Source organism: Stegostoma tigrinum, chromosome 42 (genome assembly GCF_030684315.1).
Source record: "Stegostoma tigrinum isolate sSteTig4 chromosome 42, sSteTig4.hap1, whole genome shotgun sequence".
Taxonomy (NCBI): Eukaryota; Metazoa; Chordata; class Chondrichthyes; order Orectolobiformes; family Stegostomatidae; genus Stegostoma; species Stegostoma tigrinum.
In genome coordinates this window covers 15,452,414-15,480,347 of record NC_081395.1, presented here as the reverse complement: position 1 = coordinate 15,480,347, position 27,934 = coordinate 15,452,414, and the positions used below count along the sequence as shown (strand labels likewise).

The following is a 27,934-nucleotide window of genomic DNA, read 5'->3' as shown; positions in this document are numbered from 1 at the left end:
CTCCGTGAAGTCATGCTGACTGTGCTTGATCATATTATGTAATTCTGAATGTTTTGCTGTTAGATCCTTAATAATAGACTCTAACATTTTCGAATAACAGACATTTAGCTAACTGGCCGACAGACACCTGTTTTCTCTCTCCTTCTATTTTCAAATAAACGTGATACATTGGCAGTTTTCTCATCCTCTGGGAATTTTCTAGAATCTGAGGATACTTGAAAACTGCATCTACTATCACTGTAGCTATTTCCTTTGAAACCCTCGGATGTATCCCATCAAGCTCAGGGGACTTATTGATCTTTAGTCCTGTTATTTTACCGAGCACTTTTTCTCGAGTGGTGGTTATTTTAGTTTGCTCTTCTGCTCCTTCATTGTTTAGACATTTAGGAATGCCATCTGACCACTCCATATTGTACAGTTTACACTGACCTGTATGGGAACATAGGAACAGTAGTTGCCTATTCAGCTCCTTGAGCCTCTTCTACCATTTAATGAGATCATGGCTGATCTGTGGCTTAACTCCAAATATCTGCCTTGGCCCATATTCCTTAATACTTTTGCTTAACAATAAATTGTTGATTTCTGATTTAAAACTAACAGCTGATCTCGCATCAACTGCATTTTGTGTAAGGGAGTTCAAAATCTCTGCACCCCTTGTGTGTAGAAATGCTTCCTAGTGTCTCTCCTGAATAGTGTAACACTAATTTTCAGATTAGTTCCAGTTCAATAGTCTCCAACCAGCGAAAATGATTTATCTGCCCTGACTTTCCCAGTTAACGTCTTGAAGATTTTGATTGGGTCACCCCTTAACCATCTAAATTTTATAGAAAACATGCCTAATCTGTGTAATCTCTCCTCACAATTTAACACTTGAAGACCAGGTACAATTCTTCTAAACCGATGTTGTACTCCATTCAAGACCAATAAATCCTGCCTGAAGTATTATACACAGATCTGCTCATAGTACTCCCAAGTAGGCTGTAACCAGGGTTTACTATAGCCAGAGACAATGGGCTTCTTTTCCTTATTTCTCAGTAATTGATATGAGATTTGTTTCCTCCCAATTCAATTAAATATGTTTTTTAACTTCACCACCGTCACTGCCCTCCCTTCAAAAAAGCATTGAACAGGTAATATAATGTTTGGTGTGGTCCTCCCAGAAGGGTGTGGAAATTTGCTGCACCATCTTCTCTGTTGCTGGTAATAGTGAGGATGCTGAGGCTTTTTGGATATTCTGATTATGAGTCTGACAAGTAACAAGTTTCCCTTGCCTCTGACGTACCTTCGCTTTATAAATAGCTGTTTGTCTTGAGCATTCGTAAGAACAGAGTGGAATGTGTTTGACACATTGTGCATTGGCTGATGTGTCATGAGCGAAAGAAGACTATGACCAGGGACTGAACAGGAGAGAATCAGATTACCAACTCCTTCCATGACAGTTTTTTTCAATGTTGTGGTTGAAGCTCTCGATTGTCCCTGGACTTGAGGTGGTTGGGATTATGGAAATGATGTATAGCATAAGACTTGACTGATTTACTGAATTACTTCTCCTATGGAATATGAAACTCTATCTTTTTCAGAAAGCCCCATCTGGTGAAGATCCATTTCCAACAGATTCTATCTGTCATGACTGCATCATTTTTTTTCAGAATGGGAAAGCTTCAATCCACCAGGTAAACCTGTCCATTATTAGTGGGATGTACCTGTAGCCTATTTTCACTGTGGGTCTGCAGGTCTGTATAATAAATCCATCAGGTAAGCCCATCTCTGTAATACAGTATATACTAGCCTCTACATTTCCAAAGGTAGTGGGTTAGTATCATCAGTTTGCAATGATTGCCATGCACGTGATGGGTTGTACCTGTTGGGATAACAAGGCGCAGAGCTGGATGAACACAGCAGGCCAAGCAGCATCTTAGGAACAGGAAAGCTCATGTTTTGGGCATAGCCCCTTCATCAGAAAGGGTCGAGGCCCGAAACGTCAGCTTTCCTGCTCCTAAGACGCTAGGCCTACTGTGTTCATCCAGCTCTACACCTTGTTAACTTGGATTCTCCAGCATCTGCGATTATCTCTGTACCTGTTGGGAGTTGTTTTTTCACAGGGCTGAAATATCTTGAACATTGATGAGGCACATATTCAGGTGCTGATAGCCACCCTGGTCTGCCTTCAGTCAGCGATTGCAATGATGTATCAAATCAAGAACTGGAGAAATGAAATGACCTAATTTTACATAATCAAAGATAATTAATTTCTAATACTTGAGCTGTGAGCCAATTTAAATTTGAGACATCCTTGCGATGGAAAACCCAATTGTGTAGGAGAAGTGAGTTTTTGCTTGCTGTAAGAGATGGGGAATGTCTTCGGGCAGATCGGTAGCTCAGTGGTTAGCACTGCTGCCTCACAGCGCCAGGGACCTGGGTTCAATTCCACCCCCAAGCGACGGTCTGTGTGGAGTTTGCACATTCTCCCCTTGTCTGCGTGGGTTTGCTCCGGTTTCCTCCCACAGTCCAAAGATGTGCAGGTTAGTTGGATTGGCCATGCTAAATTGCCCGAAGTGTTCAGGGATGTGTAGTTGAGGTGGGTTGTAGTGGGATGGGTCTGGGTGGGATTCTCCAAGGGTCGGTGTGGACTTGTTGGGCTGCTTCCACACTGTAGGGATTCTATGATTTATGATCATGCTGTACAGACTCTTTGACAACAGTCACATCAGGGGTAGAGTCAGAGTTTTATCTGGAGTCTGTTATATTGGTGATTATGATTTGAATTGACCTTTAGAATCCCAATAGTGCGGCTTTCCTGGTGCGTCACTCTGGTTATTTCCAGTGTTCTCTTCATTCGCCTTTGCAGCTGATGTACCTTTGCCTTACAAATAACCATTTGTCTGACTCTTATGAAAAGTGGGTTGGATGTGTTTGGTGACAGGATGTCCCAGTTCTCCACCCTGGGGTTCTCAGTGTGAACAGTGTGAGTTGTGTTTGGAGACATTTTGTAATTATGTGTGAAGAGGGTGGAATTTATTTTTTGACCAGATGTCCCAGTTCTGCACCAAAGGATTCTCAGTGTGGAAAATGTTTGCAATCTGGATGTCCCAGTCTTTCCACCTTTTAAAAAGAACAAAGATAGGACCAGGTCAGTTGGATGTCACTTCTGTGGTGTCAATCTGATGAAGTAACAACGCAGGACTACTTGCATACCAAACTGTAAAAGCATAGACTCCTAAGGGTTTATGGTGTATAAAAAGGCCCTTCAGCCCTTTGGGTACATGCTGGTAAAAACAACCAGCTAACTATTCTAATTCCATTTTCCAGCACTTGGCCCATAGCCTTGTATGCCTTTGCAACACAAGTGTTCATCTAAATACTTAAAGTTATGAAGGTTTCTGCTTCTACCACACTGACAGGCAGTGAATTCCAAATTCCCACAACCGCTGGGTGAACATGTTTTCCCTCAAATCTCGCCTAAACTTTCTGTCCCTTCTGCCATGGCCCTTGATGTCTCCATCAAGGAGTAAGGTTCCTTCCTGTCTACCCAATGTATGCCCCTCTCAATCTCTTCTATGTGAGGGAACCAATCACAACCTGTCCAATCTCCCATCATGACTGAAATTCTCCAGTCAGGCAATATCCTGGTATTTCTCTGCATCCTCTTCAGTACTGTCGCATTTCTCCTGTAATGTGCAATAAACAGGGTTGAGTGATCCCTGAACCAACGCATCATGACTAAGCTCTGTTGGCCTACTGAATCCAATTGTGAATGAGAGTGAATAATTTAAAAACTAACAAGCGGAGGAGAAGGAGGCACCCAAATTATCTCAATTCTGAATGGTGGTTGGGGCGAGGCATGGGGCGCAGGGAGCATGGTGTGGAATGTCCAGCACATCAGTGCTGAAGCGTTCTCATCCATCTTTAGGTTAGAAGTGGGGATGTTTTCTAATGATTGCACAAAGCTCAATACTGTTCATGACTCTTCGGACACTGAAGCAGTCTGTTCAGTTGCTGCCAAATCTGGATAACAAGTGACAACTCAGAAGTGCCGGGAAGTCCTTCTCCAACAAGAGAAAAATCGAACCATTGTGATGATTTGGGTCAGGTGGGAAGCTGAAAGAGGCAGACAGTGAGCCTGAAGAATGTTCAGTGTTTCAGATTCAGCACCACTTCACTTTTAAACCTCCATCCTAGCTCCTGCGACTCACTTCACAGTACAGCGTGGCTGATAAACGGCAGGGTGCATGCATGGATATGATCTTTATAGTGGACAGTGCAGAACAAGGCGTATGTGTGTGTCATCCTGAAACAACTGGAGATAGCGGAGAGATCTTTTCAAAGCCAGACCATTCAGCCTGTATCATTGTGCGACTAGATTCTGGGGATCTTGTAAATCAAATGCAAGTAACTGCAGATGGGAATCTGAAACTAAACAACACTTTGTGATGAAAGGATACAGTAAATATTACTATAGTTTGGAAATGTGCATTTTGAAAATGTTAAAAAGCAGGTTGGTTTTCATTTCAGTTCTATGAAGGTGACTCTTGATATAGAACTCAAATTAATTTGAAAAAGTGACCTAAACAATTTCAAGAAAGCTTATGGCTTAGCAGGTAAGTGGATGATACGAGTATGCCGCTGATTTCATAACATACAGAAACAAACATGATCAGGAAACACTGGTAATTTAGTTTGAGTTTAGTTCAGAAAAATCAGACTTTTAGTCCAGTAGAGCAGTTTTGATCATAGCGACAGGGTTTTAGTTTGTGAAGTCTCCAAGTTGTAGAAGTTTGTACAAATGTTTTGAAACTGTCAGAACTGAAAACAGATTTAAACTACCAGACTGGGAAAATGTCTGAAAACCTGGAGTGATATTTCCCTGGGTTAGGTATCTTAACAGAATGTTGTTGGGGGAAAAAAGATTGAGTGCTAAGATTTTGTAAAATTATCTTCGATGTATAAAATTTGCTCTTTTTTTCCCATCTTCTATGTAATGTTCTTGTTTTAAAACAGCCTTGGCAGCCTTGTGTGAATGTGTGTGAATAGTGACCAACCACCAAGGTAATCAACTAAAAACATAAAATTTATGCTCTATTAAGCCAGGTTTTGATCTGGGATCTGACTTGTCCAGTATTACTATCAGCTGGGTTCCTAACAGCATCAAAATCTAAGAGTCGTTCGAATCATCAGGACCTGAATATCATTGGGCTTCGATCGTGAAAGGAAGAGGTTTGTCCATTCTGTTCATGGGAAGATCGGATATTGGTGTGTGGGCGAAAAGCATCAGAAGCACTTTGTTCAGCTTAGGGTATCCCACCTTGGAATGGTTAGGCTGCATAGACTGACTGAAGGATTGACTGACTCACACCTCTAATCCCCAGCCCACTTACTTTCCACTCTCACAGCTTTCCTTCTCTTCCCCACCCACAGGTCTTTGAGGATCTGTAGCACGGATGTATCTCAATGATACCTGGATTTTAAGGATATGGGTAGGCCATTTAGGACTGAGATGGGGAGAAATTTCTTCACCCCAGGGAGTGGTGAGGTGCGGTCTGTGGAAGTATATGCCACATTTGAGGACGAAACATTAATTATTTTCAGGAATCAGTTAGATGCAGTTCTTAGATCAAAGTGACCGAAGGATGTGAGGAGAAACTGGGAAGAGAACACTGAGATGGTTGATCAGCCATGATTGGATTGAATGTTTGAGAAGGCTTGAGTGGCTGAATGGCCTGGTCTGCTCCTATTTTCTATATTTCTACTTGAAGAGACAAATTATGAGCAAAGGATAAACAAACTAAGCAAAGCAAGAAACCACTCAGCCCATCAAGTCTATACCAGCTCTCTGTAGAGCAGTTTGGTCTCAAACTGAGGGCAGTCAGCTGTGAGATAGTTTCAGATCCCTAGATTTTGTAATCATGAGTGTGGGCAACTGCCTAATTTCTAAGACCCAATTGTGATCCTGAAAACCCAGTAAAAAGGTAGATGTTTCTTTTTAACTACAAACCTTACAGTGTCAAAACCCTACTGCCCCTCCTTCTCCCACCCTTACAGCTCTCTCCTGCAACACTTTGAACAGTCTTCCAAACTAACACCCACAGCTGTACCATCAGTCTGAAGGTCTCTTAGCCTCCTCCCTGCCCTTAGACACGTAGTCCCCCCAAGAGATTTGCAGCTCCTACCCCCACCAACTCTCTCAATACTGCCTCCCTAACCTAAATCTCAAAGCTCTTCCCTATCCCAAATATTCTCACTCTCACAACCCTCCCTCGACCCAACACCCTCCCCCACTGCCCAAACTCTCAGGTTTCCCCACATTCTAACTCTCTCAGCTCTTTCCACCAAAACTGTCACAGATTAACCCAAACTCTCACAACATGTAAACTGTCACAGCTCTTCCTTCCTTATCAAATTCTGAGCTCTTCCCACCTTCCTAAACTTTTACAACTCTTCACTCCCGCTCCTAATTCTCACAGCCCATCCCTCCCACTCTGCCTAACTCTCAAAGCTGTGCCCTGCCAGCCAAACTCTCGCATCTCTTTCCACTCTCCACTATTACATGTGGAGCAGGTGATCAGTCTTTACCCAGTATAAACCCACTGATGGAAGTCTCGGAGGTGATGGCTTTTCCATGCGCAAGCTGTTGTTGTCCTTCTAGGAGTTGGGCATTGTGGATTTGGGGAATTCTGTCAACACTCTGATGGTACAGCTGTGGGTGTTAGTTTGGAAGACTGTTCAAAGTGTTGCAGGAGAGATGTACAAATACCATTTAGTTTCCCCTTTGCTCAACCTCTCTGACTCATCATGTCAAGGCCAGAGACTTGGGTTGGTCCAAATGGATGGCTGATTTCTTCTGTGAAGAGCATTGGTGAACCAGTTGGGTTTTTTAAAATTAATTCATGGAAATGAGGGCAGAGCTGGTTAGGCAGCCTTTATTGCCCATCCCTAATTGCCCAGCGGGCAGTTGAGAGTTAACCACATTGCTATGGGTCTGGAGTCACATGGAGGCCAGACCAGGTAAGGATGGCACTTTCCTTCCCTCAAGGATATTAGTGATCCAGATGGGTTTTTCCTGACATTCGACAATGGATGTGTGGTCATTATTGTATTGTTAATTGCAGGTATTTATTAAATTCAAATTCCACCATCTTCCATGGCGAGATTTGAATTCAGGTCCCCAGAACATTGTCTGGGTCTTTAGGTTAATAGTCCAGCGATAATAGCACGAGGCCATCACCTCCCCTAGGCAGATTGGGTTTCTAAACCAATCCCTGTGCAGTTTTCATGCTCACAGTTTCACTGTGCTGCTGTCAATTTACCAGATTCACTCAGCTCAGTTTCACAACCTGCTCAATTAATAATGGATTTAAGGGTTATGGAGATAGTGAGCAAGAAAGTGGAATTCAGCCTGAGATCAGACCAGCCATGATCACATCAAATGATAGAGCAGGCTTGAGGGACTGTATTTGCCTACTCCAGTTCCTAGTTTTGATGTTCTTTGTGTTCTTTTTTAGACCTCCATCAGCTGCTTTCTCTTATTTTTAAACTCATTTTACAGGTTTTGGAAAGGCAGGATTTGCAGGTGGGAAGCTCAAACCACCACACGTCGCATCAAGACCTGACAGATGCACGATATTTGTCGGGAGCAGAATCTCTCAGGTCTGTGAACATGGAAGGACAAAACATTGTTCACAGTGGAGAGAAACCATTTACATGTTCTGTGTGTGCACGAGGCTTCAGCCAATCATCTGGTTTGTCAAAACATAAATGCAGTCACACTGGGGAGAAACCATGGAAATGTGGTGACTGTGGGAAAGGATTCATTTCTCCATCAAAGCTGGAAACTCATCGCCGCAGACACACTGGTGAGAGGCCATTCACCTGCACCGTGTGTGGGAGAGGATTCACGCAGTCAGCCAACTTGCTGACACACCGGCAAGTTCACACTGGGGAGCGGCCATTCACTTGCTCTGAATGTGGGAAGGGATTTGCCGATTCATCCAGCTTCCTGAGGCACCGACAGGTTCACAGTGGGGAGAGGCCATTCAACTGTTCCGAGTGTGGAAAGAGATTCATTCAGTCATCTGATCTGCTGAGACACCAGCGAGTCCACACTGGGGAAAGACCTTTTAAATGTCCAGACTGTGGGAAATGTTTTAAAAGTTCCAGGGAATTGACATGTCACCTACGTGTTCACACTGAGGAGAGACCTTTTAAATGTCCAGACTGTGAGAAGTGCTTTAAAGGCTCCAGGGAACTGATGCTCCATCAACGCATTCATACCGATGAGAGACCATTTAGGTGCTCTCACTGTGGGACTGGGTTCAAGCGGTCATCTCACCTGACTGAACATCGACGAGTTCACACTGGAGAGAGGCCATTCACCTGTCATGCATGTGGGAAGGGATTTACTCAGTCATCCAACCTGCTGACACACCAGCGAGTTCATAAATAACTGCAATGATTGGATTTTGCGGTTTGTAACATCCAGAACTGAATTATGTTCAATGGTGTCTATTTTCAATAAACCTCAGGCCACTTTTAGGTTTTATTATCCTGGATAAAGGTAAATAAATTACCTTTGTCTGAATTGCAGTGTATTTCCCTAAAATCAAATTAGTTCCTTTGAAGAATTCATCCTTTCATCTGTTTCTTCCATGAAAAATGTGAGGAGGTCCTGAAATTTCTTTTGTTACTGAGATTGAGACAATCAGATCAACTTCTGTCTTCCACTGACTGCATTGCCTCAGAATTTCCTCCATCTCTGAGCCATGAGGTGGCAGTTTTCTTTCATTCCTCCTCCATTTTCACTTATTACCTCTCACCTTGTCCGTGAATCCCACCAGGTGCTCAATCAAACCTGTTCCCACTGCATGCCTGATTGCTCAATTTTTCCATATTTGCTGACATTATAAACCATCCTGTCTTTCCCTTCAGGAACTCTCCCTCTGTCCTTCAAATCTGCCATTACTCCAGCTCCTGTAAAAATAAATGCGTGATACCTTCATTGTTGCATACTGCCCCATTTCCAACCTCCCATTGTTCTCTGAAGCCATTGTTGTAGAAATCTACAGCTCAGAAAATGACCCTTTGGCCATCAAGTCTCTGTCAGTCAAAAATGACCGAAATATTCAAATCCCATTTTCAAGCACTTTGACCATAGCCTTGTAATGCCATGGCATGACAAGTGCACACCTAAATACTATTTTAATGTTACAAGGGTTTCTTATACACAGTGAGTTCTACATTCCCAGCACCCTCTGGATGAAACATGTTTTCTCACATCCCCTCTCAAGCTCCTGACTGCAGTCTTAAATCTGTGCTCCTGTTCATTGATCCCTCTACCGAGGGGAAAAGTTCCTTCCTTCTTGCTTATCTATGCCCTTCAATTTTATGTCACCCCTTAGAGTCATAACGAAAATTCTCTGGCCCAGGCAACATTTTGGTAATCCCTTCTGTACTCCCTCAAAAGTGCCATCATTTTCTTACTACAATATGGATACCAGAACTGCATGACAACTCTGGTTGTGGCCTAACCAATGTTTTATACAATTTTAGCATAATCGTCCTGATTTTAAACTCTCTGCCTCGACAAATAAAGGCATGTATCCCATACATCATCTTAACCACTCTATGTACCTGTCCTGATATCTTAACGGACTACTGTACATGCCCAACAGGTCCCACTGATCCTTGGTGCTCTCCAGGGTCCTGCTGTACATCATGCTTGCTCTGCCCAAGTGTATCATCTCACTTTTGCTGATTGAATTCTGTGTGTGTCTGACCAGCCCTTCTATAGCCTGCTGTAATCTAATGCTACCTTCCACACTATTTACCATCTCACCAATTATTTTATTATCTGTAAACTGACTGATGACCTCCTACAATCAATTCTATATCATTACTATGTACCACATAACAGCAAGGTCCCCAACACTGACACCTGTGGGATCCCACTCAACACAGGTGTTGCATATGTTTGTATATAGACAGGGATACAGCAGAAACACAGAGCTCTATAAAATTCAATTAATTTATTAAGTACTTAAGTGAATGATACGTGTCTTTAACTGCTAGGGATATTTCAACCAGCATCCTTTACTATGCTGGGTTCTGTAATCGACCTCACCTGGGAGAGTTGGCAGCCTCTAGGCTGGAACTTTTCTCAGATTTGTTACTAAGCCTCCTTACATGAGGTATTTCTTCACAGTTGTTAATTTCCTGGAGTTGCTGCTGCAATTAGGGATTTTCTCATTGCTTTTACACGATTCAGTTCTGCTGAGTTGGCATTCCGATTTCCTTATTTGGAATTGCATGTGAAACTAATCCAATTCCAAATAGTTTTACCATATATAGTTAGTAATTGTCAGATTCCTTTGCTTTCTACAAATCCTTCTCCCTTTTGTGGTCTCAACCGTAACTTAGCCCCATGATCGGTCTTCACTGCAGCTGGAATGTCATTCTGTTCATTCTTCCTAACTGCAGGATGGAACTTGGGTGCAGTAACCTATTTATCGGAGTTCACCCCTACTGGGTCTGCTATATCATCCAGGGCTCCTCCAGGCAGTGGTGAGTATTATCTCCTTACAGTGGTTTATTCTTAGCAAACCATTACCTCATTTGTGTTATTTGACAATACCATTTAAATCATTGCACTTGTAATCAAAGTTAGAAGTCATTTTATGATATCTTACTCATTTTCCTTTTGTTCTGTGGCAAGTACACTGTTGTACGCTTTCCACGTCTTACAAAATAAGCATTATATCAATACAAATGACAATGAGCGAGTAGCAAGGAATACTATGAGCTAGCTTTGTCTATGTTATTCCTACCCATTAAGCAGCCATTACAAACACACTCCCATACGAGCTTTCTTTTGGCATCTGAGACCAATCCTCATTGTCAGTCTCTTCCATTTCTTAACTCTCCATTTTAATAAACACAATAAGACTATTACAACAAGTATAACAAAATGCATTGTAACAATCATGTAAGGTACAATCCTGATCCGTAATTGACATGAGTGTTTAGTCCTGAATTCCAATTGGTCTTCTGTCATTCTTCCTAACTGCAGCTGGAATGTCATTCTGTTTATTTGTAGGATGAAACTTGGGTGCAGTAACATATTTACCTTCGAGCCAGTTATTAGATAACCAGTTTCTTCTGTCTGGCTTGCAGCTAACTTGTTCCAATCCATTATAAAGTCTCATGTCAATTGTAATATTGTCAGCCATATCCAAAAACTGTTTCTTGATATCACGTGGAGTAAATTGAATTGGCTGAAGACTGGCATTGTCATTTTCCTTTATTTTACCTGACATTAACCTTCCTTACCTTTTTTTTTGCCGAATTCCCTTTTCAAGTTCCATTTTGCATCTTCTTTACACCTTTAGTGCTTCTGCAGTGTTGAGCCCTTGCTTTCTCCCATAAGCCTCCCTTTTTCTCACTATCCAACCCTGTATATTCCTTAATAGGAACAAATTACTGCAGATGCTGGAATCTGTACTGAAGACAAAACGTGTTGGAGATCACGGTGGGTCAGGCAGCATTCATGGACAGAAAGCAAGCTAAAACTTCGAGTCCTGTATATTCCTTGACATCCAAGTTTGCTGGATTTCTTGGTCCCACCCTTTTATCTTTAATAGTACATGCTGAGCCTGTATGATCCCTGTTTCCTCCTGAATGTGCCCCATTGATCTAACACAGATTTACCTAAAACTATCTGCAGTCCGTTCACTCTGGCCAAGTCCTATCTTTTATTAAAATCAGCCTTTCCCCATTTTTAGATGTCCTTGAACATGAGCGGCACGATGGCTCAATGGTTAGCACTGCTGCCTCACAGAATTCCACCCATGGGCAAATCTCTGAGTGGAATTTGCACATTCTCCCCATGCCTGCTTGTGTCTCCTCTGCATGCTCCAGTTTCCTCCCCACTGTCCAAAGATGTGCAGATTAAGTGGATTGGGCATGCTATAATGCCCATAGTATCCAGGGATGTGCAGGCTAATTGGATTGGCCATGAGAAATGCAGGGTTGCGAGGATAAGGTGGGGGGAGGGGGGGGGCAGTGGGATGCTCTTCAAGGGCTAATACAGACTCCATGTATCAAATGGCGTGGTCCACTATAGGGATTCTATGCTATTGTCACCTCCCAAATCCACACCCACTTTTTCCAGAACTCCACATTAGAATTCCCTCTCATCAGCTTTCGTCTGTGCCAATGTACTGAAACAGTTCTTATTAAAGTCACAAATGATAATCTGAATGATTGTTTTCAGAGAAATAGTTAATATGTTTGCGAATGACACCAAAATTGGTGTATAGATAACAGGTGAAGAAGGTTATTTAAGATGACAAAGGGATCTTGATCATTTGTCCAATGGACTGACAAATGGCACATGCAGCTTAGTTTGAACAAGTGCAAGGCATTGCATTTTGCAAACAATGGCAGGACTTATACAGTTAATGGTAGGGGCTCTGGGTAATGTTGCACAGAGAGAACTAGGGCTTCAGGTACACAATTCTTTAAAAGTTGCATCACAGATTGACATGTTGGTTTAGAAGGTGTTTAGCACACTTGCCCTCCTTGCTCAGACCATTGAGCATAGGAGTTGGGAGGTCATATTGAAGTTGTACAAGATGTTGGTGAGGCCACTTTGGAGACTGTGTACAGTTCTGGTTGCCCTGCTGTAGGAAGAATATTATTAAATTGGAGAGGCTTCAGAAAAGATTTACCAGCATGTTGGTGGGATTAGGGGTTTGAGTTTTAAGGAGAGGCTGGGACTTTATCACTGGAGCCTTGGAGGTTGAGGGGTTACCTAATACAGGATTGTTAAGTCATGAGGTACATAGCAAAGGTGTCAAAGTTCAAAACTAAGGGGCATAGATTTTAGAGGGAAAGATTTAAAAGAGACATTGAGTATCAAATTTCTTACACAGAGGGTGGTTCGTATGAGGAATGAACTGCCACAGGAAATGGTAGAAACATCTAAGAGACATTTGGACGGGAACATGAATAAGAAATGTTTACAAAGATATGACCCAAGTGCAGGAAAATAAAAGTAATTTAGTTTGGGAAATTTGGTCAGTTTGGATAAATGCACCAAAGGGTCTGTTTCCGTACTATATGACTCTATGATTGTGGTAGTAAGCCTTTTCACTCTTCTTGGACTGCAACAAGGTTGATCACACCATTCTGGTCCAATACTTGTCCACTATCACCTAGTAGCTATTATGCTCAATTGTTTCATGACCATTTCTTGTTGAAAGTTGCTTTCAGAGCCTTATTTTCCCCCAACTGATTACCTGCCCTGACCTGACCTACTTCTGTAAAAGGCAACTGATTTTCAATCATCGCTCCTGCACGAGCATTGGTTTCAAGCAAAGTGCATTCCTGGATTTTCTGACTATCCGGTCAAAGTTGGCATGAAAGAGGATTTGAGCAATTGAGCAAATGGGCTGTAATCACATTGGAATTGTGGGGCTTGCTTGAGATGAATGTCCTACTCATGCTCCTATTTACAAAACTGAAAGAAATGCGGATGCTGTAAATCAGGAACAAAAACAGAAGTTGCTGGAAAAGCTCAGCAGGTCTGGCAGCATCTGTGAAGAAAAAATCACGGGTCCAGTGACCCTTTTGCAGAACAGTTTTTGCTACCACTTTTGTTCCAGTCAGGGTCTTCTGACCCAATGACCAATCAGCGCAGTGAAATAAAAAAATCTTAGTACCAAAGTTTGGGTTCGGAATCAACGCGTCTGGTATAACTTTCCCTGTAAACCCGCGAATCAAGTTAAAGGTACAACAACTTGCATCGTCATTGGCCGGATGTGTCCAGGATTCCACCAATGACAGAACAAGAGAGGATGCGCAGGCGCAGCGAGGAAAAACTGGAGCTTGCGCGCGGCCTTGGTGCCGAAGAGTGAATGTATATTTATTTGGGTGCGGAAATGGTGAGAATGCAGCGGAGCAGAGGGAGCGATGGCTCCAGCAGGGGTATGGAGAGGCTTTGTGAACACGTTGTGCGAATCATGACTCCTGACTAAGAAACTAGCGGATCCCTGTTCGCACCCAACGGGGAACGGTTTCAGGCTTCGTCATAGACCCAGGTTAACGGCTGCCATTTTTCTAGGGCCGTCGAAGATCAGGGCGCATGCGTGACCGCTAATCTTACTTGGGCAGGAGAAAGCGAGTACATGTAAATGACAAGAGGTGCGCCTACGGATTTCGGAGATAGTAGGAACTGCAGATGTAGAGCTGGATGAACACAGCAGGCTAAGCAGCATCAGGAAGACTGACGTTTCGGGCCTAGACCCTTCATCAGAAAAAGGGTCTAGGCTCGGAACGTCAGCCTTCCTGCTCCTCTGATGCTGCTTGGCCTGCTGTGTTCATCCAACTGTGCACCTTGTTATCTCGCCTGCGTGTTTCCATTATCTTTAGACCGGTTTTCCTCAGTCGCAGAACGGTGACAACTTGTACATCAAGATGCTTCATGATTTGAATCCAAAATATCTTACTGATGAAACATAATAGTAACGGAGGAAAATGAAGCAAACCTCACTGTCTGGATCCACTGTCTTGTGGGATCTCCTCCATGTGTCCCAAGATCTGCATATCTGTTCAGAGCACGAGAAATAGGAACAAGTAAAAACCGAAAGAACTGCAGATGCTGTAAATCAGGAACAAAATCAGAAGTTGCTGGAAAAGCTCATCAGGTCTGGCAGCATCCGTGAAGACAAAACCAGAGTTAATGTTTCAAGTCAGACATGAAACATTAACTCTGACTTTGTTTTCACAGGAACAGGAGTAGGTCATTTGGCTCCTTGATAACAAAGTGTGGAGCTGGATGAACGCAGCAGGCCAAACAGCATCTTAGGAGCACAAAAGTCTAGACCCAAAACGTCAGCTTTTGCGCTCCGAAGATGCTGCTCAGCCTGCTGCGTTCATCCAGCTCCACATTTTGTTATCTTAGATTCTCTAGCATCTACAGTTCCCATTATCTCTGATCGCATTTGGCTCTTTGAGCCTGCTCTACTATTCAGTAGGATCATGGCTTATCCAACATTCCTCACATCCACTTTGCTGCAGTTTCTCCACATGACTTGATTCCCCTGCTGATCAAAAATTTATCTATCTCAGCCTTAAGTATGCACGAGGATTCCATCCCTATAGCTGTCTGGCAAGGAATTACAAAAACGCTCAACCTTCTGAGAAGACCCTCCTCAGTCTTGAATTGGCACCCCCTATTTCTGAGACTATGCCTTCTGGTCCTACATGTTCCCATGAGAGGAAACATTCTTTCAGTGTTTACCCTGTCAAGACCCTTAAGAATCCTATAAGTGTCAATGAAATCTGCTGTTGTTCCTTTAAACTCTGATCAGTAGAGCCCCAACCTCTTTAGCCTTTGCTCTTAATACAGTCCATACTACTGCTTACATAAGTTCAGTCACATGGAGACTCTCAATCCTGAGTAGACATTATTCTTGATATATCCTTTCCCACAATGAGGCTCCTTTACCGCAATGAGGCGAACCCAACTTTCTCCAACATAACTTTGCAACTAAAATCCCTTGTCTGTTTCAGTAAACTTCCTTTGTCCCTTTTTAATCCACGTCCTTCATGATGTTGATGAGTGGTTTGCAAAGACCCAGATGCTCTGTTTGTGTGTGAGATGTGACCATACTCCAGTAATTGGGAAGTACATCACTGCCCCCTGGATAGTTCCTCAACTGTGACATTTTTCTCCGACTTCAGCTTTTGCATTTTAGGTCCAGTTGTGAGCTCCAGGATGAGATTTTAAAAATAGAAACAATGAAAATGTTTCAGAAGTGAGCATTTTTAACCTGTCACTGACAATTTTAAGCATTTAAAACTCTGCTGTGCTATTTTAGAAAGGTTCCATGACTGTGGAGTTGGTGTGTCTCCTTTATTGTGGATCTCAACCTATGTCTGTCTTTGGGTTTGTTTCACCTTTGACCTCCCCAATCGTCTCAGTGCCATTGTCTAAATTCGTCTCTAATAATGGATGTGTGTTAGCGGTTATTGGTGTTTCATTCACTTCTGCAAATTGTAACTAAATGAGGTTACCACCGTGGCCCATCCCTGATCATGTGCTGCTGAGGAACCCACTTTTTCTTTAAATAGTGGCTTTCGTAGCCAGAAATTGTTTTTCCTGCACTTTAGTTGTTTCCCTTGCACTGCTACAATGGTATAGACCATTCTGCATATTTTTAATTTCTTATAATTCATTCTACACACTCTGGAACCTTAACTCCCTACAGACACTGCCTGACCTGATGAGGGTTTCCAGTAATGGAACTTTTTACTTTCAGATTTCCAGCATGCTGTATTGTATTTTCTTGAAAATGAGATGTCAGTCACAGAACTGAATCAGGAAACACCGGCAGTGCAACTGATTGTTAGTTTGGATTGGGGAGAGGGGGTGGTTATTGATTGCAGAGGCTGGTCCCTCACCTCTAGTGTTGATGTCTTCAAATCATAGAATCATTGAGTTTACAATATAGAACTGAGCCTATTTTGGCTCCTTGCAGAATCAAATTCATTAGTCCTACTCCCCTACCTGTCATGAACAAGACCAGCAAATATTGCCAGTCACCTGAAGCCTTGTGGACAGGATGATGTTTGATCTCCTTGCACAGTGCAGTTGATGTGGGGAGGGTGCTCCCACAATGCTGTGACAAGGAGTTACAGGTTATTCATCCAGAAGTAATGAAGAACATGTAAATAATGTTTAAATCAATTACAGTATTTTAATTTTACAGAAAGCCTTTTACATTATAGAACATTACAAACTGTTTCACAGGAGTGTTGTAAAGCAACATTAATGCAGATTCGCATACAAATTAGCAGTAGGAATAAGCTACTCGGCCCTTGAACCCTCTCTGCGATTCATTAATATTGATCTGATTACTCTATATTCCTGCTCACTTTGATAATCTTCCACTTCTTTTCCTGTCAAGTATGTATTGACATCTATCTTAAAAATATTAAAGGACTGTGCTTTCACCTGTTTAAAGAAGCGAGTTCCAAAGAATTACTGTTGCTGTGAGAAAAAAAATCCTCATCTCTGTCTTAAATGGGCAAATCCATATTTTAAAAAGTAACCCTCTTGTTCTCGATCATCCCACTGTTGCTTGTCTCTGTGAGACAACAGTATATACATAGACAAATATATAGCGGAAACATAGAGCTCTATAAAACTCAATAAGTTTATTAAGTACTTAGGCGAATGATACAACCACCATCTGTTAATACCCGCAGTTCTGTAACCAACCCCAAATTTTATTACTCAGGAAAGCTAGCAGCTGGCCAGGCTGGAACTATCCTCAAGACGTATGGTATTTCCTCACAGTTGTGGGTTTCCTGGAGTTGCTGCTGAAATTGGGGGTTTCCCAGCCCCCAGTACATTTCACCCTGCCAAGTTGGCATTCTGATACCTTATTTGGAATTTCTTGTGAAACTTGTCCAATTCCAAATAGTTTTACCATATATAGCTAGCAATTGTCAAATTCCTTTGGTTTCTACGAATCCGTCTCCCTGGAATGCAGCTGGAATGTCATTCTGTTCCTTCTTCCTAACTGCAGGATGGAACTTGGGAGCAGTAACCCATTTATCTGAGTTCATCACAAGGTCTGCTATATCCTCCAGGTAGTGGTGAGTGTTACCTCCTTATTGATTTATTCTTAGCAAAGCATTACCTCATTGGTGTTGTTTGACGATACTATTTAAATCTTTGCACTTACAGTCAAAGTTACAGATCATTCTGTGATATCATACTCATTATCCTTTTGCTCTATGGCATTGTTGTATGCTTTTCACATTTTACAAAATAAGCATAGTATCAATATAAATGACGATGCATGAGTAGCAAGGAATATGATATCTTACTCATTTTCCTTTTGTTCCGTGGCAAGTACACTGTTGTACGCTTTCCACATCTTACAAAATAAGCATAACATCAATACAAATGACAATGAGCGAGGAGCAAGGAATACTATGAACTAGCTTTATTTATGTTATTCCTACCCTATAGTATGTAGCCATTAGAAACTCTCTCCCATATGAGCTATCTTTTGGCATCTGAGACCAATCGCTGTTGTCATTCTCTTACATTTCTTAACTTTCCATTTTAAGAAACACAATAAAACTATTACAACATGTGTAAAAAATTGCAATATATCAATCACATGAGATACACTCCTGATCCACGGATGGGCCTGAGTATTCAATCCCCAGTTGCAAATTTTACTAAAAAAATGTGGAGTTTGCAAGTCCCTATCCGCCTCTTCTGTATGATTATTTTCCTTCATGTGCTTTGCCTCGACAACGATGTTCACCCACTCTGCGATGAAGTGTGAAATAGATAGAAGTTCAGCAGCTATGAACCACCGTAGATCATTGTCTGTATTGTTTGGGTGGATGGATAGAGTTATGTGCAGTTCCTCATTGAGTCCTGGATTAAACAAGACTTGGTGAATAATGGTCAATTCAGAGTAAATATTGCTGATAATCATGTTGCGCCCAACTTGGTATCCTGAGGCTGAAGTATTGACAAAGTAGGTGTATCTTATTAAGGCAAACTTAGGAGAAGTTTGGGTATTCACCAGCAGGATAGACAATGAGCAGTTCTCTCAAGAGTCATATCCTAACTGAGTTAGCCCTTGTCTAGTCATGACCTCTGGACTGGCCCAGTGGTTTCCCCCTTGGTGACATTGGAACAAATCAATCCCCCGTTTTGAATCCCCTTAAAACTATGGTATGATTTGGTGAATTACTCAGTGATATCCAAGTACCTTTGTGGTATTTACCCATGTTATGAGCTGGCATTGGGGAATGTGTCAGATTGTCCCCATGCTTGGGTGTATGGAGCACCACACCAATATAATACAGGCTCTTACTATCATAAGGAGTACTCAAGACCTGGTTGGTGAGAGTCAGGCCTCGGTGGTAGTACAAGGGCATCTTCTCCCCTACCCATGTTCATCCGGTACTCTATGAGCGTCTAATTGCAACTTACTCATGCTAAACATTATCAGAAGTCAGCTAGTATATGTGAAGCCATATTTGGATCTGCAGCCAACTTATTGCATGCCGAGTCCTGAGCCGACCTGGTTATGTACTGGAGGATGTCAATCCTTTGATGGTGTTCAGAGTCATCTTTGCCATTTGCCATTCTGTATTGCTAGACTTTTCCTGATCCTGAAATCCCTGCTGTATAACTATCTTCATCTTTTCCTGGATGGGTTGTAGCTGATAATCCATTTACACTATGTTGAGGGTGTTAACAGTCATCGCCCCTGATGCAGACCTGGCACCTGCTAATTTTATCAGACCCCTTCTCCTCTTTTTCTGTTTTGATGTGAATTCACTATGACAAAGTTGCCTCTGGAGTGAAGGATTAAAGAGCTGCTGGGTATTTGGATCACACCAGGCTGGCACCTGACAGGTCCTTGTACATGCTTATACTGTGGCAGTAGTGTTATTGTTTCTCCTGTATCTTCTAAAACTAACTGTAACACCCCCCCACACCCCTGCCCTGTAATTCTGGGGTGGGGGGGATGGGGCGGTTCCTGGGCTCAAAGTGGTCATACTTAGTCGGTTAGCTCCGTATAGTATGAAAGATCCTGACTCATGGCACGAGCCTCACTCATCTGCCCCAGGTACATAATGATTCTACATCTTGAGAATCTAGCTCTGGCTTCTCCAAAAAAAAAATGCTGGAAGGAGAACAGCATGGATCTTGCAGTTGCTCCTTAGCTAGAGATTTTTCTTGTTATTTTCCTCTGGTTTTACTAGAGCAGAAGCAGAAAAATTTCATTTAAAGTTAATTTTGGAACATTTATACTCTTAAAAAAAGTACATGAGGAAGGAGAGATTGGATTACACAAAGTTTGTGAAGAGAGGCCTGTCCAGGTGTCGACAGCTCTGGAGAGAAGTTTTATTTTGTTGTTTGCAAGGAGCTTGGAAGATTGACCTTTTCAACTTGTTTGTCAAGATTTTAACATTCGTTGTTTAAATAACGAAGGGGATTGAGATCAATATTACTTTAATCAGATCCAGAGATTTGGGTGCTGACTGATTGATAGAGGATTCGAGGGGGAGGCTGTTCTCAGTTGATAGGAGTTTCAGCTATTTAAAATTTTAAATAATCAATTTTTTTTCTCTTTTGCATGCTTAAAATTAAAGACTATGTGGATGAAGGAAGGGTAGTTTTTTTAAATAAAAGTATTTTTTAGAGCTTCTTCTTTTAGGTCTTATATCATATAGTTTTTTTTAAAGTTCTCCCAGCATAGAGTGTCAGCAGTAATCAGTCTACAAACACAAGATTTGATAAGAGTGAGGGTCTTTCTAAATCTACATGACCACATTTAAAGGGGCACTCATCATGGCAGTCAGTTGAGTGGTATGCTCCTCTTGTCAGATGTGCGAGATTAGGAGACAGACTACAGGAGATGTGTTTGAATCTGTCTCATCAGGCGGTTTGGTTCGGTTGGAGAGGCAGTTAGAGTCACTGAGGAAAATAAAGGAGATACGGTGTAATGGTTCATAGATTTAGAGAAGTAGTTACACCGCAGGTTCACTCAAATAGATGGGTGACTGTCAGGGAGGATAGGAAGGTAGTTCAGGAATCTGCTGTGACTATTTCCCTCTCAAACAGATATACGCAAACAGATATTTGGGTACTGTTGGGAGGGATAGTCTCTCAGAGGAAAATAAAAGTGGCAGCCAGATCTTGGCCCTCAAGAATGAATCTCATGTTAAGTAGCATTTGTCAGGATTCAAAAGAATTATAGTTGTATAGAATTCTGCTGTCAGGGGCACAGACAGGAGATTCTGCAGCCGTGAGCAGGATGGTATGTTGCCTGCATGGTGCCAGGGTCAAGGATGTCTCAAAGTGGTTGCAGCTTTTTGTCAAAGTGGAGAGTGAGAAGCCAAGAGTTGTTATACACATAACTAAGAATGACAGAGTTAGGGAAATGGTTGAGGCTTTGCAGAGTGAAGACAGGAAGTTAGGTAAAAGGTGAAAGAGCAGAACCTCAAAGGTAATAATCGCTAGATTACTTGTGGTGCCACATGCTAGTGAGAGTAGGACAGTTAGATAGGGCAGACAAATTGAAAGCTGAGAAGATTGAATCACTGCCTATTGCACAGATTTTTATATAATTAGGATCACTTCTGGGGGGATAAAAGACCTGATCAAAAGGGAGAGGTTTCACCTGAACTGGAAAGGGACCAAAAGCCTGGCAGGGAAATTTGCTAGTGCTACTCTGGACTGTTTAAACTGGTATGGGGGTGGGGGAGGGAGAAAGGAATCCAGTAGTAGCGAGAATAGAAAGGCCAATTAGGATGGTTCTGAATTTAAAAATGAGCAAGTTAATTAGAAAAGGCGGGCAAGAGCAGGTCAGAGAACAAGGTACAAATACAGAAGTTGCTGGAAAAGCTCAGCAGGTCTGGCAGCATCTATCATGTCAGATGCTTTATAGATGCTGCCAGACCTGCTTAGCTTTTCCAGCAACTCCAGTTTTTGATCTTGATTGACAGCGTCTGCAGTTCTTCTGTTTTTTTAAAATCAGAGAACAAGGTAACTTGGAAGAATTAAACTACATTTATTTCAATGTGAGGCGTCTTACAGATAAGCAGTTGAATGTGGGGACATGTATGGGAACATGGGACTGGGATGTCATAGCTATTATAGAAGCATGGCTGAGGAAGGGACAAGACTGGCAGTTGAGTGTTCCAGGGTTTAGATGCAGTAGAAAGGGGGGCATGTTACAAAGCAGAGGTTGACCCCGCTCTGAGAACTAAAACCGAAACACCCGAAGAGGAGCACCTTGCCCTATAATCTCTAAAAAGAGTATGATAAATGGTGTAACCTGCCTTTCAGCAACTTCCAATGATTAAATAAAGTAAACTTGTGACACTTTACAATCAACAAGTAACAACTTATTTATCTAATTTAAACAGTGAGCAAATTAACTAAACTATTAACATACTGAATAAATCCGTTCTAACTATTAACTATTCCCAAATAAATTAAGATTCTAATTGTATGCCATTCCAATAAATACAAATCCCAATTATATAAATGGGAAAAAAACAAATTTAGTCTCTAGAGATTACAGCCAGGTTACATGTCTAGTAGAATGCTGTGTGCCTTCTCTGTTGATCCTTCTGTCAGGAGTATTCACCAGTTGTGCCATTGGTACCTTTGTTCTTTAGATGGTACTTTCTCTAAGACTTAGAAGCTTCTGTGAGAATCAGCGATTCTCTCTTGAGAGCTGTGGACTGTTAACTCTGCCAGGTGGCAGTTAGCTCGCCTGTCTTTGCCCAACTGTCCCTTCTTTTATACCCTTGCTGGCATAGCAATATCCTACAATAGGATTGATCCTTTGTTGTCAAAACAATGAGATTTAAATTTGGTATCTAAGTGATCAAATCAAGTGATCTAATCAAATTGATTGGCTAAATTTAAAACTTGTTGTCTTGGTATAAACTTGCTTGGCCTGCCAACTGAATGGTCTTCTGATGTAAACATTTCAATTTGGATGCTCTCTGCATACTTGCAAAATTTCAAGCTGCTGCTCACAGCCTTTTTTTAAATCTCTAAGCGGAGAAAAAGCATATCATCTTTTAAAGGGACCATGTAATAGTTTCCTGCCCCTAGCTTTTTACATTCACCAACTTCTAACTTCCTGCTTGCCATTCCACAAGTACTCTACCCAACTTCACAATGAGCAAGAGAGAATGAGAGTGGCAGTTTTGATTAAGGAAAATATTACTGCTGTACTTAGCACATTTCTGAGGGATTGTTGAGTGAAGTTAAATGGATAGAACTCAGAAATAAGAAAGGAATGATCACCTGATAGGATCGTACTTTAGGTCCCCCAGTAGTCAGGGAAATTGAGGACCAAATACGTAGAGAGATCGCAGATATATGTAAGAATAATTTTGATTTTAGGGGATTTTAATTTTCCAAACATTGTCTGGGGCTGCCTTAGTGTTAGAGGTGATGAATTTGTTAAATGTGTTAAAGCAAATTTTCTTGATCAAAATGTAGATGTTCCTACTAGAGAAGCAGCAAAACTTGACCTGCTCTTGGGAAATAAGGCAGGACAAGTGATTGAAGTGTTGGTGAGCACTTTGGGACCAGTGCTCGTAATTCTATTAGTTTAAAAATAGAAAGGGAAAAGAATAGGCCTTGTAAAGAAGTTACAGTTCTGAATTGGAGTAAGGCAAATTTTAATGGTGTCAGACAGGAGCTTCCAAAAGTTGATTGGAGTAAGCTGTTTGCAGGTAAAGGGACAACTGACAAGTGGGAGACTTTCAAAAGTGAGATAGCAAGAGTTCAGAGGTAATATGTTCCTGTTAGAGTGAAGGTAAGGCTGGTGAAAGCAAGGAACAATAAATGAATAATGATATTGAGGCTATGGTAAAAGAATAGGAGGAGTCACATATTAGATGCAGATAACTGTGATGAAGTCTTTACAGGATACTTAGCTTCAAGCAGTATTCAGGCAAATCCCACAGCTCAATTTCACAACTAGTCTTTATGTTTTGATTTTTCTGTTTTACTTTTTCATTTCATTTTTCTGTTTTACCTCAATTTCACAGGGTATTTGTAAGCAAGAAAAACAAACCAAATCAGAATCTGACAGTCTCCCAATAAATCATTATCTGAATATCATCACATGTTGAACATGGAGGGAAAAAGCCCGTTTCACAATGGAGAGAAACCATTCATGTGTTCTGTGTGTGGACAAGGCTTTAGCCAATCATCTGAATTGTTACAGCATAACTGCAATCACAGTGGGGAGAAACCCTGGAAATGCAGGGACTGTGGGAAGGGATTCATTACCCCATCAAGGCTGGAAACTCATCGGCGAAGTCACACTGGAGAGAGACCCTACACCTGCTCCAAATGTGGGAAAAGATTCCCCTACTCATCCAGCTTGCTGAGACACCAGCGCATTCACAGTGGGGAGAGGCCATTTGCCTGCTCCATGTGTGGGAAGGGGTTCAGTGATTCCTCCAATCTGCTTTCGCACCAGCTAGTTCATACTGGGGAGAGGCCATTCACCTGCTCCACATGTGGGAAAGGATTCACTCGGTTAACCAACCTGCGGACACACCAGCGAGTTCACATGGGGAAGAAGCCATATGCCTGCTCTGTGTGTGGGATGCGGTTCACTCAGTTGTGGCATCTGCTGAAACACCAACGAATTCGCAAGGGATCACAGGGGTTGGATTCTGCTATTGCCACTGCTGTAAATCACACCCAGGAGTGAACTCTTGTTCATTCCCACAGTGGGTGATACGGAGGAGTTTCTTTCTGCCAGTCTCACCACCTAGCTTCCAATAACCCTGATGCTCTTTGAGCGTGGGAGTGCACATTTCCACTGAAATGAAATATGCTTATTTTGTCCTGGATAATAAATAGTGTTTTTCTTCCCACTGCAGGTAGATGTAAAATAAATAATTTGTGTGTGTTCCACTGAGTCTCCAGCAAGGCCAATTGGCTCAAACGGTCTGCCTCAATAGTTCGGTTCCACATGAACTTCCACCCACCCCTCTTCATGATTCTCTGTCATCATATTTTTCCAATTTTTTCTCTGTCATGTTTGTATCTAGCTTCCATTAAAAGTACTAATGCTGTTTACCTCAACCGCTCTCTACAGTAGCAAGTTCCACATACTCATCGCCTGCTGGTGTGACGAGAACTGTGCCTTTGAGAGGTGTGATAACAAGGTGTAGAACTGGATTAACACAGCAGGCCAAGCAGCACCAGAGGAGCAGGAAAGTTGATGTTTTGGGTCTAGGTCCTTCTTCAAAAATGGGGGAGGGGAAGGGGATTCTGAAATAAATAGGGAGGGGGAAGCGGATGGAAGTTGGATAAAGGAGAAGATAGGTAGAGAGGAGACAGACAGGTCAAAGAGGTGCACTTGCTACACCTGCCCCTACACCTCACCCCCATCCCAGGCCCTAAGAAGACCTTCCACATAAAACAGACGTTCACCTGCACATCCAATTATGTGGTATACTGTAGCCCCTGTTCCCGTTGTGGCCTCCTCTACATCAGGGACACCAAGTGGAGGCTGGGGACCGCTTTGTGGGACACCTACGCTCGGTTCACAACAAATAACTGTGCATCCCAGTCACAAACCATTTCAACTCCCCCTCCCACTCCTTGGACAACATGTCCATGCTGGGCCTCCTGCATTGCCACAGTGATGCCACTGGAAGGCTGCAGGAACAGCATCTCATATTTCACTTGGGAACCTTGCAGCCTAATGGTATCAATAACAAGCTTCAAAATCTCCCCTCTCTCAACCGCCTCCTTAACCATTTCTCCCACCTCAAGCCCCACCCCCATCTCCTACCCACCAACCTCATTCCACCTCCTTGACCTGTCCATCCTTCCCTGGACCGACCTATCCCCTCCCTACCTCCCCACGTACACTCACCTCTACTGGCTCCATTCCCGCTTCTTTGACCTATCTGTCTCCTCTCCACCTATCTTCTCCTTTATCCATCTTCTATCCGCCTCCCCCTCTCTCCCTATTTATTTCAGAATCCCTTTCTCCTCCGCCATTTCTGAAGAAGGGTCTAGACCCGAAATGTCAGCTTTCCTGCTTCTCTGAAGCTGCTTGGCATGCTGTGTTCATCCAGCTGTACACCTTGTTATCTGAGATTCTCCAGCATCGGCAGTTTCTACTATCCCTTTGGAGAAGTGTGTTCTGTCCTGTTTCTCTTGCAAAGGGGTATTATCTCAGTGCTGTTGAAATGTCTCTTTTAGACAGGCAGTTGATAAACTGCTTTGAGCTCTATCTGGGAGAGAGATGTTTTTAAAATAAGACAAAAGAACCATGAGTGGACAGGGTAAGCTGCACACAGACCCAGAAAACTATAGTTTTAGTTGGTTGAGGACATTTTAGCTGGCTGCTGGAGCTGAAAGCTCGAGTTCACTGCTGCTGAAGTGAAGTCTTAAAGAGACTTCCTCTTAATGATCAAAAAGGGCAGATTTCTTCTTTCAGTATTTCTTTACTGGACTGGAGAGGCACAGCACGTGAGAATAATAATTATGTTGTCGAATTGCCTTTGCCAAGGGTGTGTTTATGGGATTACTACCTATATTGGAACACCCAATGATTAGCGGTTGAATAATACATTATTTTGTTAAGTATTTCAATAGAGTAAAGTTATGCCAATTCTTTTCAAATGTATTTTAACTGTGTTATAGAATAAAGTGTGTTTTGATTAAAGCTTAGTGGTGGACCAATTGAATTGTATCTGGAAAACAGCGCCTTACTCCTGTCTTTTAAAAAATAGCCTAGACGCTACCTTTTAGGTATCTTCCGACACACTCTTAGCAGGGCCTGGGGGTGGTGTTTGGTCTAGTCTGGCTCATAACACAAGACAAAGGAGTTTCAAGAGAAATCTTCTAATGGTTTATTGAAACACTCAATCATCCTAAAGACTTCCATCAGGTCACCATTCAGTATTTTATCAAGCAAAGCTCCCCTGGCTATCCTGAGAGCTAAATGCTCTTATTTCTAACACTACCTTTAGAATCTTCATGTTACCTCTTCGATTCCTTCTATTTCCTTTCTCTAAATATAAATTGCAAATGTTGACAGTGCTCCCAGTTCCATGTACCTACTACCCAGTACTAGTTTAAAAGAGTTTTCCTGCTTTTCATTTGATTCCTCTAGAAATGAGCCCTATCTACAAGCCTCGCACTTTAGGGCACTGCTGCAGTTCTTCAAGAGAATGCAGGGCGTTATAGCATGGATGAGGGACTTTGGTTACTTGAAAGGGTCAGAGCAGGTGGAATTGTTCCCTTTAGATCTTAGAGCCATTAGGGCAGAAAAGGAGGCCATTCAACCCATCAATGTTTTGCATATTCTGAGTTGAGCAGGCCACTCTAGAATCGTGGAATCCCTCAATGCCATTACCCTGATGTCACCTGATAAACCCTACAAGTTCCCATCTAATTATCTTTTGAAATTTTGTATCATCACTCTTTTCACTACACTCCTAGACTGCAAGTTTCAGATTATTTCTACACCCTGCATAAAGAAAATCTTCTTCATGTTCCACTCGGCCTTTCTGGATACTTTAAATTGTTTTCCCCTTGTCTTTGTACAATTAGCATATGGGATCAGCTTTTCATTGTCCACCTTCTCTGAACACGTATCCAATTTCCTCTCAACTCCTTTTCTCCAAGAACATCTGCATCAACCAAACCTCATGGATAACCCCCTCATCCCTGGAACCATTCTGGTAAATCTTCACTGTAGTCTTTCGGGGACCCATGGTAGTGTGTTGAAGTGACGGGTAACCAGAAGCTCAGGGTCATTTTTGCAGACAGAAGTAGATGTTCTGCAAAGCGGTCGCTCAATATGTGCTTCGACCTCCCAATGTAGAGGAGACCATATTGTGAGCAGCAAATACAGTAGACTGGATTGAGTGAAGTGCATGTAAATCACTGTTCACCTGGCAAGTGTGTTGGGCTCTTGGATAGTGAGGTGGGAGGAAGTAAATGGGCAGATGTTGCATATCCTGTGATTTCATGGAATGGTGCCATGGAGGGTGTGAGGTGGTGTTGGGAGTGAAGTAAGAATGGACTACGGTGACCTGGAAGGAACAGTCCTTGCAGAAGGCCGACGAGAGGAAGGGTTTATGTGTTTGGAGGGGATAGAAATGGCAGCTAATGATCCTTTGGATGAGGATGAGGAGGACCCTCATCGCTGTTGTGGAAAGGAAAAGAGGAAGTGAGGGTGGCAAAGCAGGGAACAGGTCCAACCTGGCTGGGGATCTTGTCAGTCATGGTGGATTGAGGAAGAAGGTGGACATTTCAGAAGCCTCCTTATCAGAGAAGCGACAGTGATGGAGGAACTCCTAAATGGGAATTGAATCTTTATAGGAAGCAGGG

At 42.4% G+C, this 27,934-nt stretch overlaps 1 protein-coding gene across 1 annotated transcript in view; it reads left to right on the top strand.

Annotated features, from left to right (window-relative positions):
• LOC125449196 (gastrula zinc finger protein XlCGF57.1-like) overlaps nucleotides 1-24,807 on the top strand; it is a 32,657-nt gene extending 7,850 nt beyond the window's left edge. The window contains exons 2-5 of the mRNA XM_059641635.1: nucleotides 1,581-1,673; nucleotides 5,085-5,214; nucleotides 7,544-8,434; nucleotides 23,658-24,807. Of these exons, the coding sequence (XP_059497618.1) occupies nucleotides 7,655-8,434; nucleotides 23,658-24,287 (1,410 nt within the window). The 5' untranslated portion in view covers nucleotides 1,581-1,673; nucleotides 5,085-5,214; nucleotides 7,544-7,654 and the 3' untranslated portion in view covers nucleotides 24,288-24,807. The remainder of the gene's footprint in view (nucleotides 1-1,580; nucleotides 1,674-5,084; nucleotides 5,215-7,543; nucleotides 8,435-23,657) is intronic.
• The last annotated feature ends 3,127 nt before the right edge of the window (nucleotides 24,808-27,934 follow it).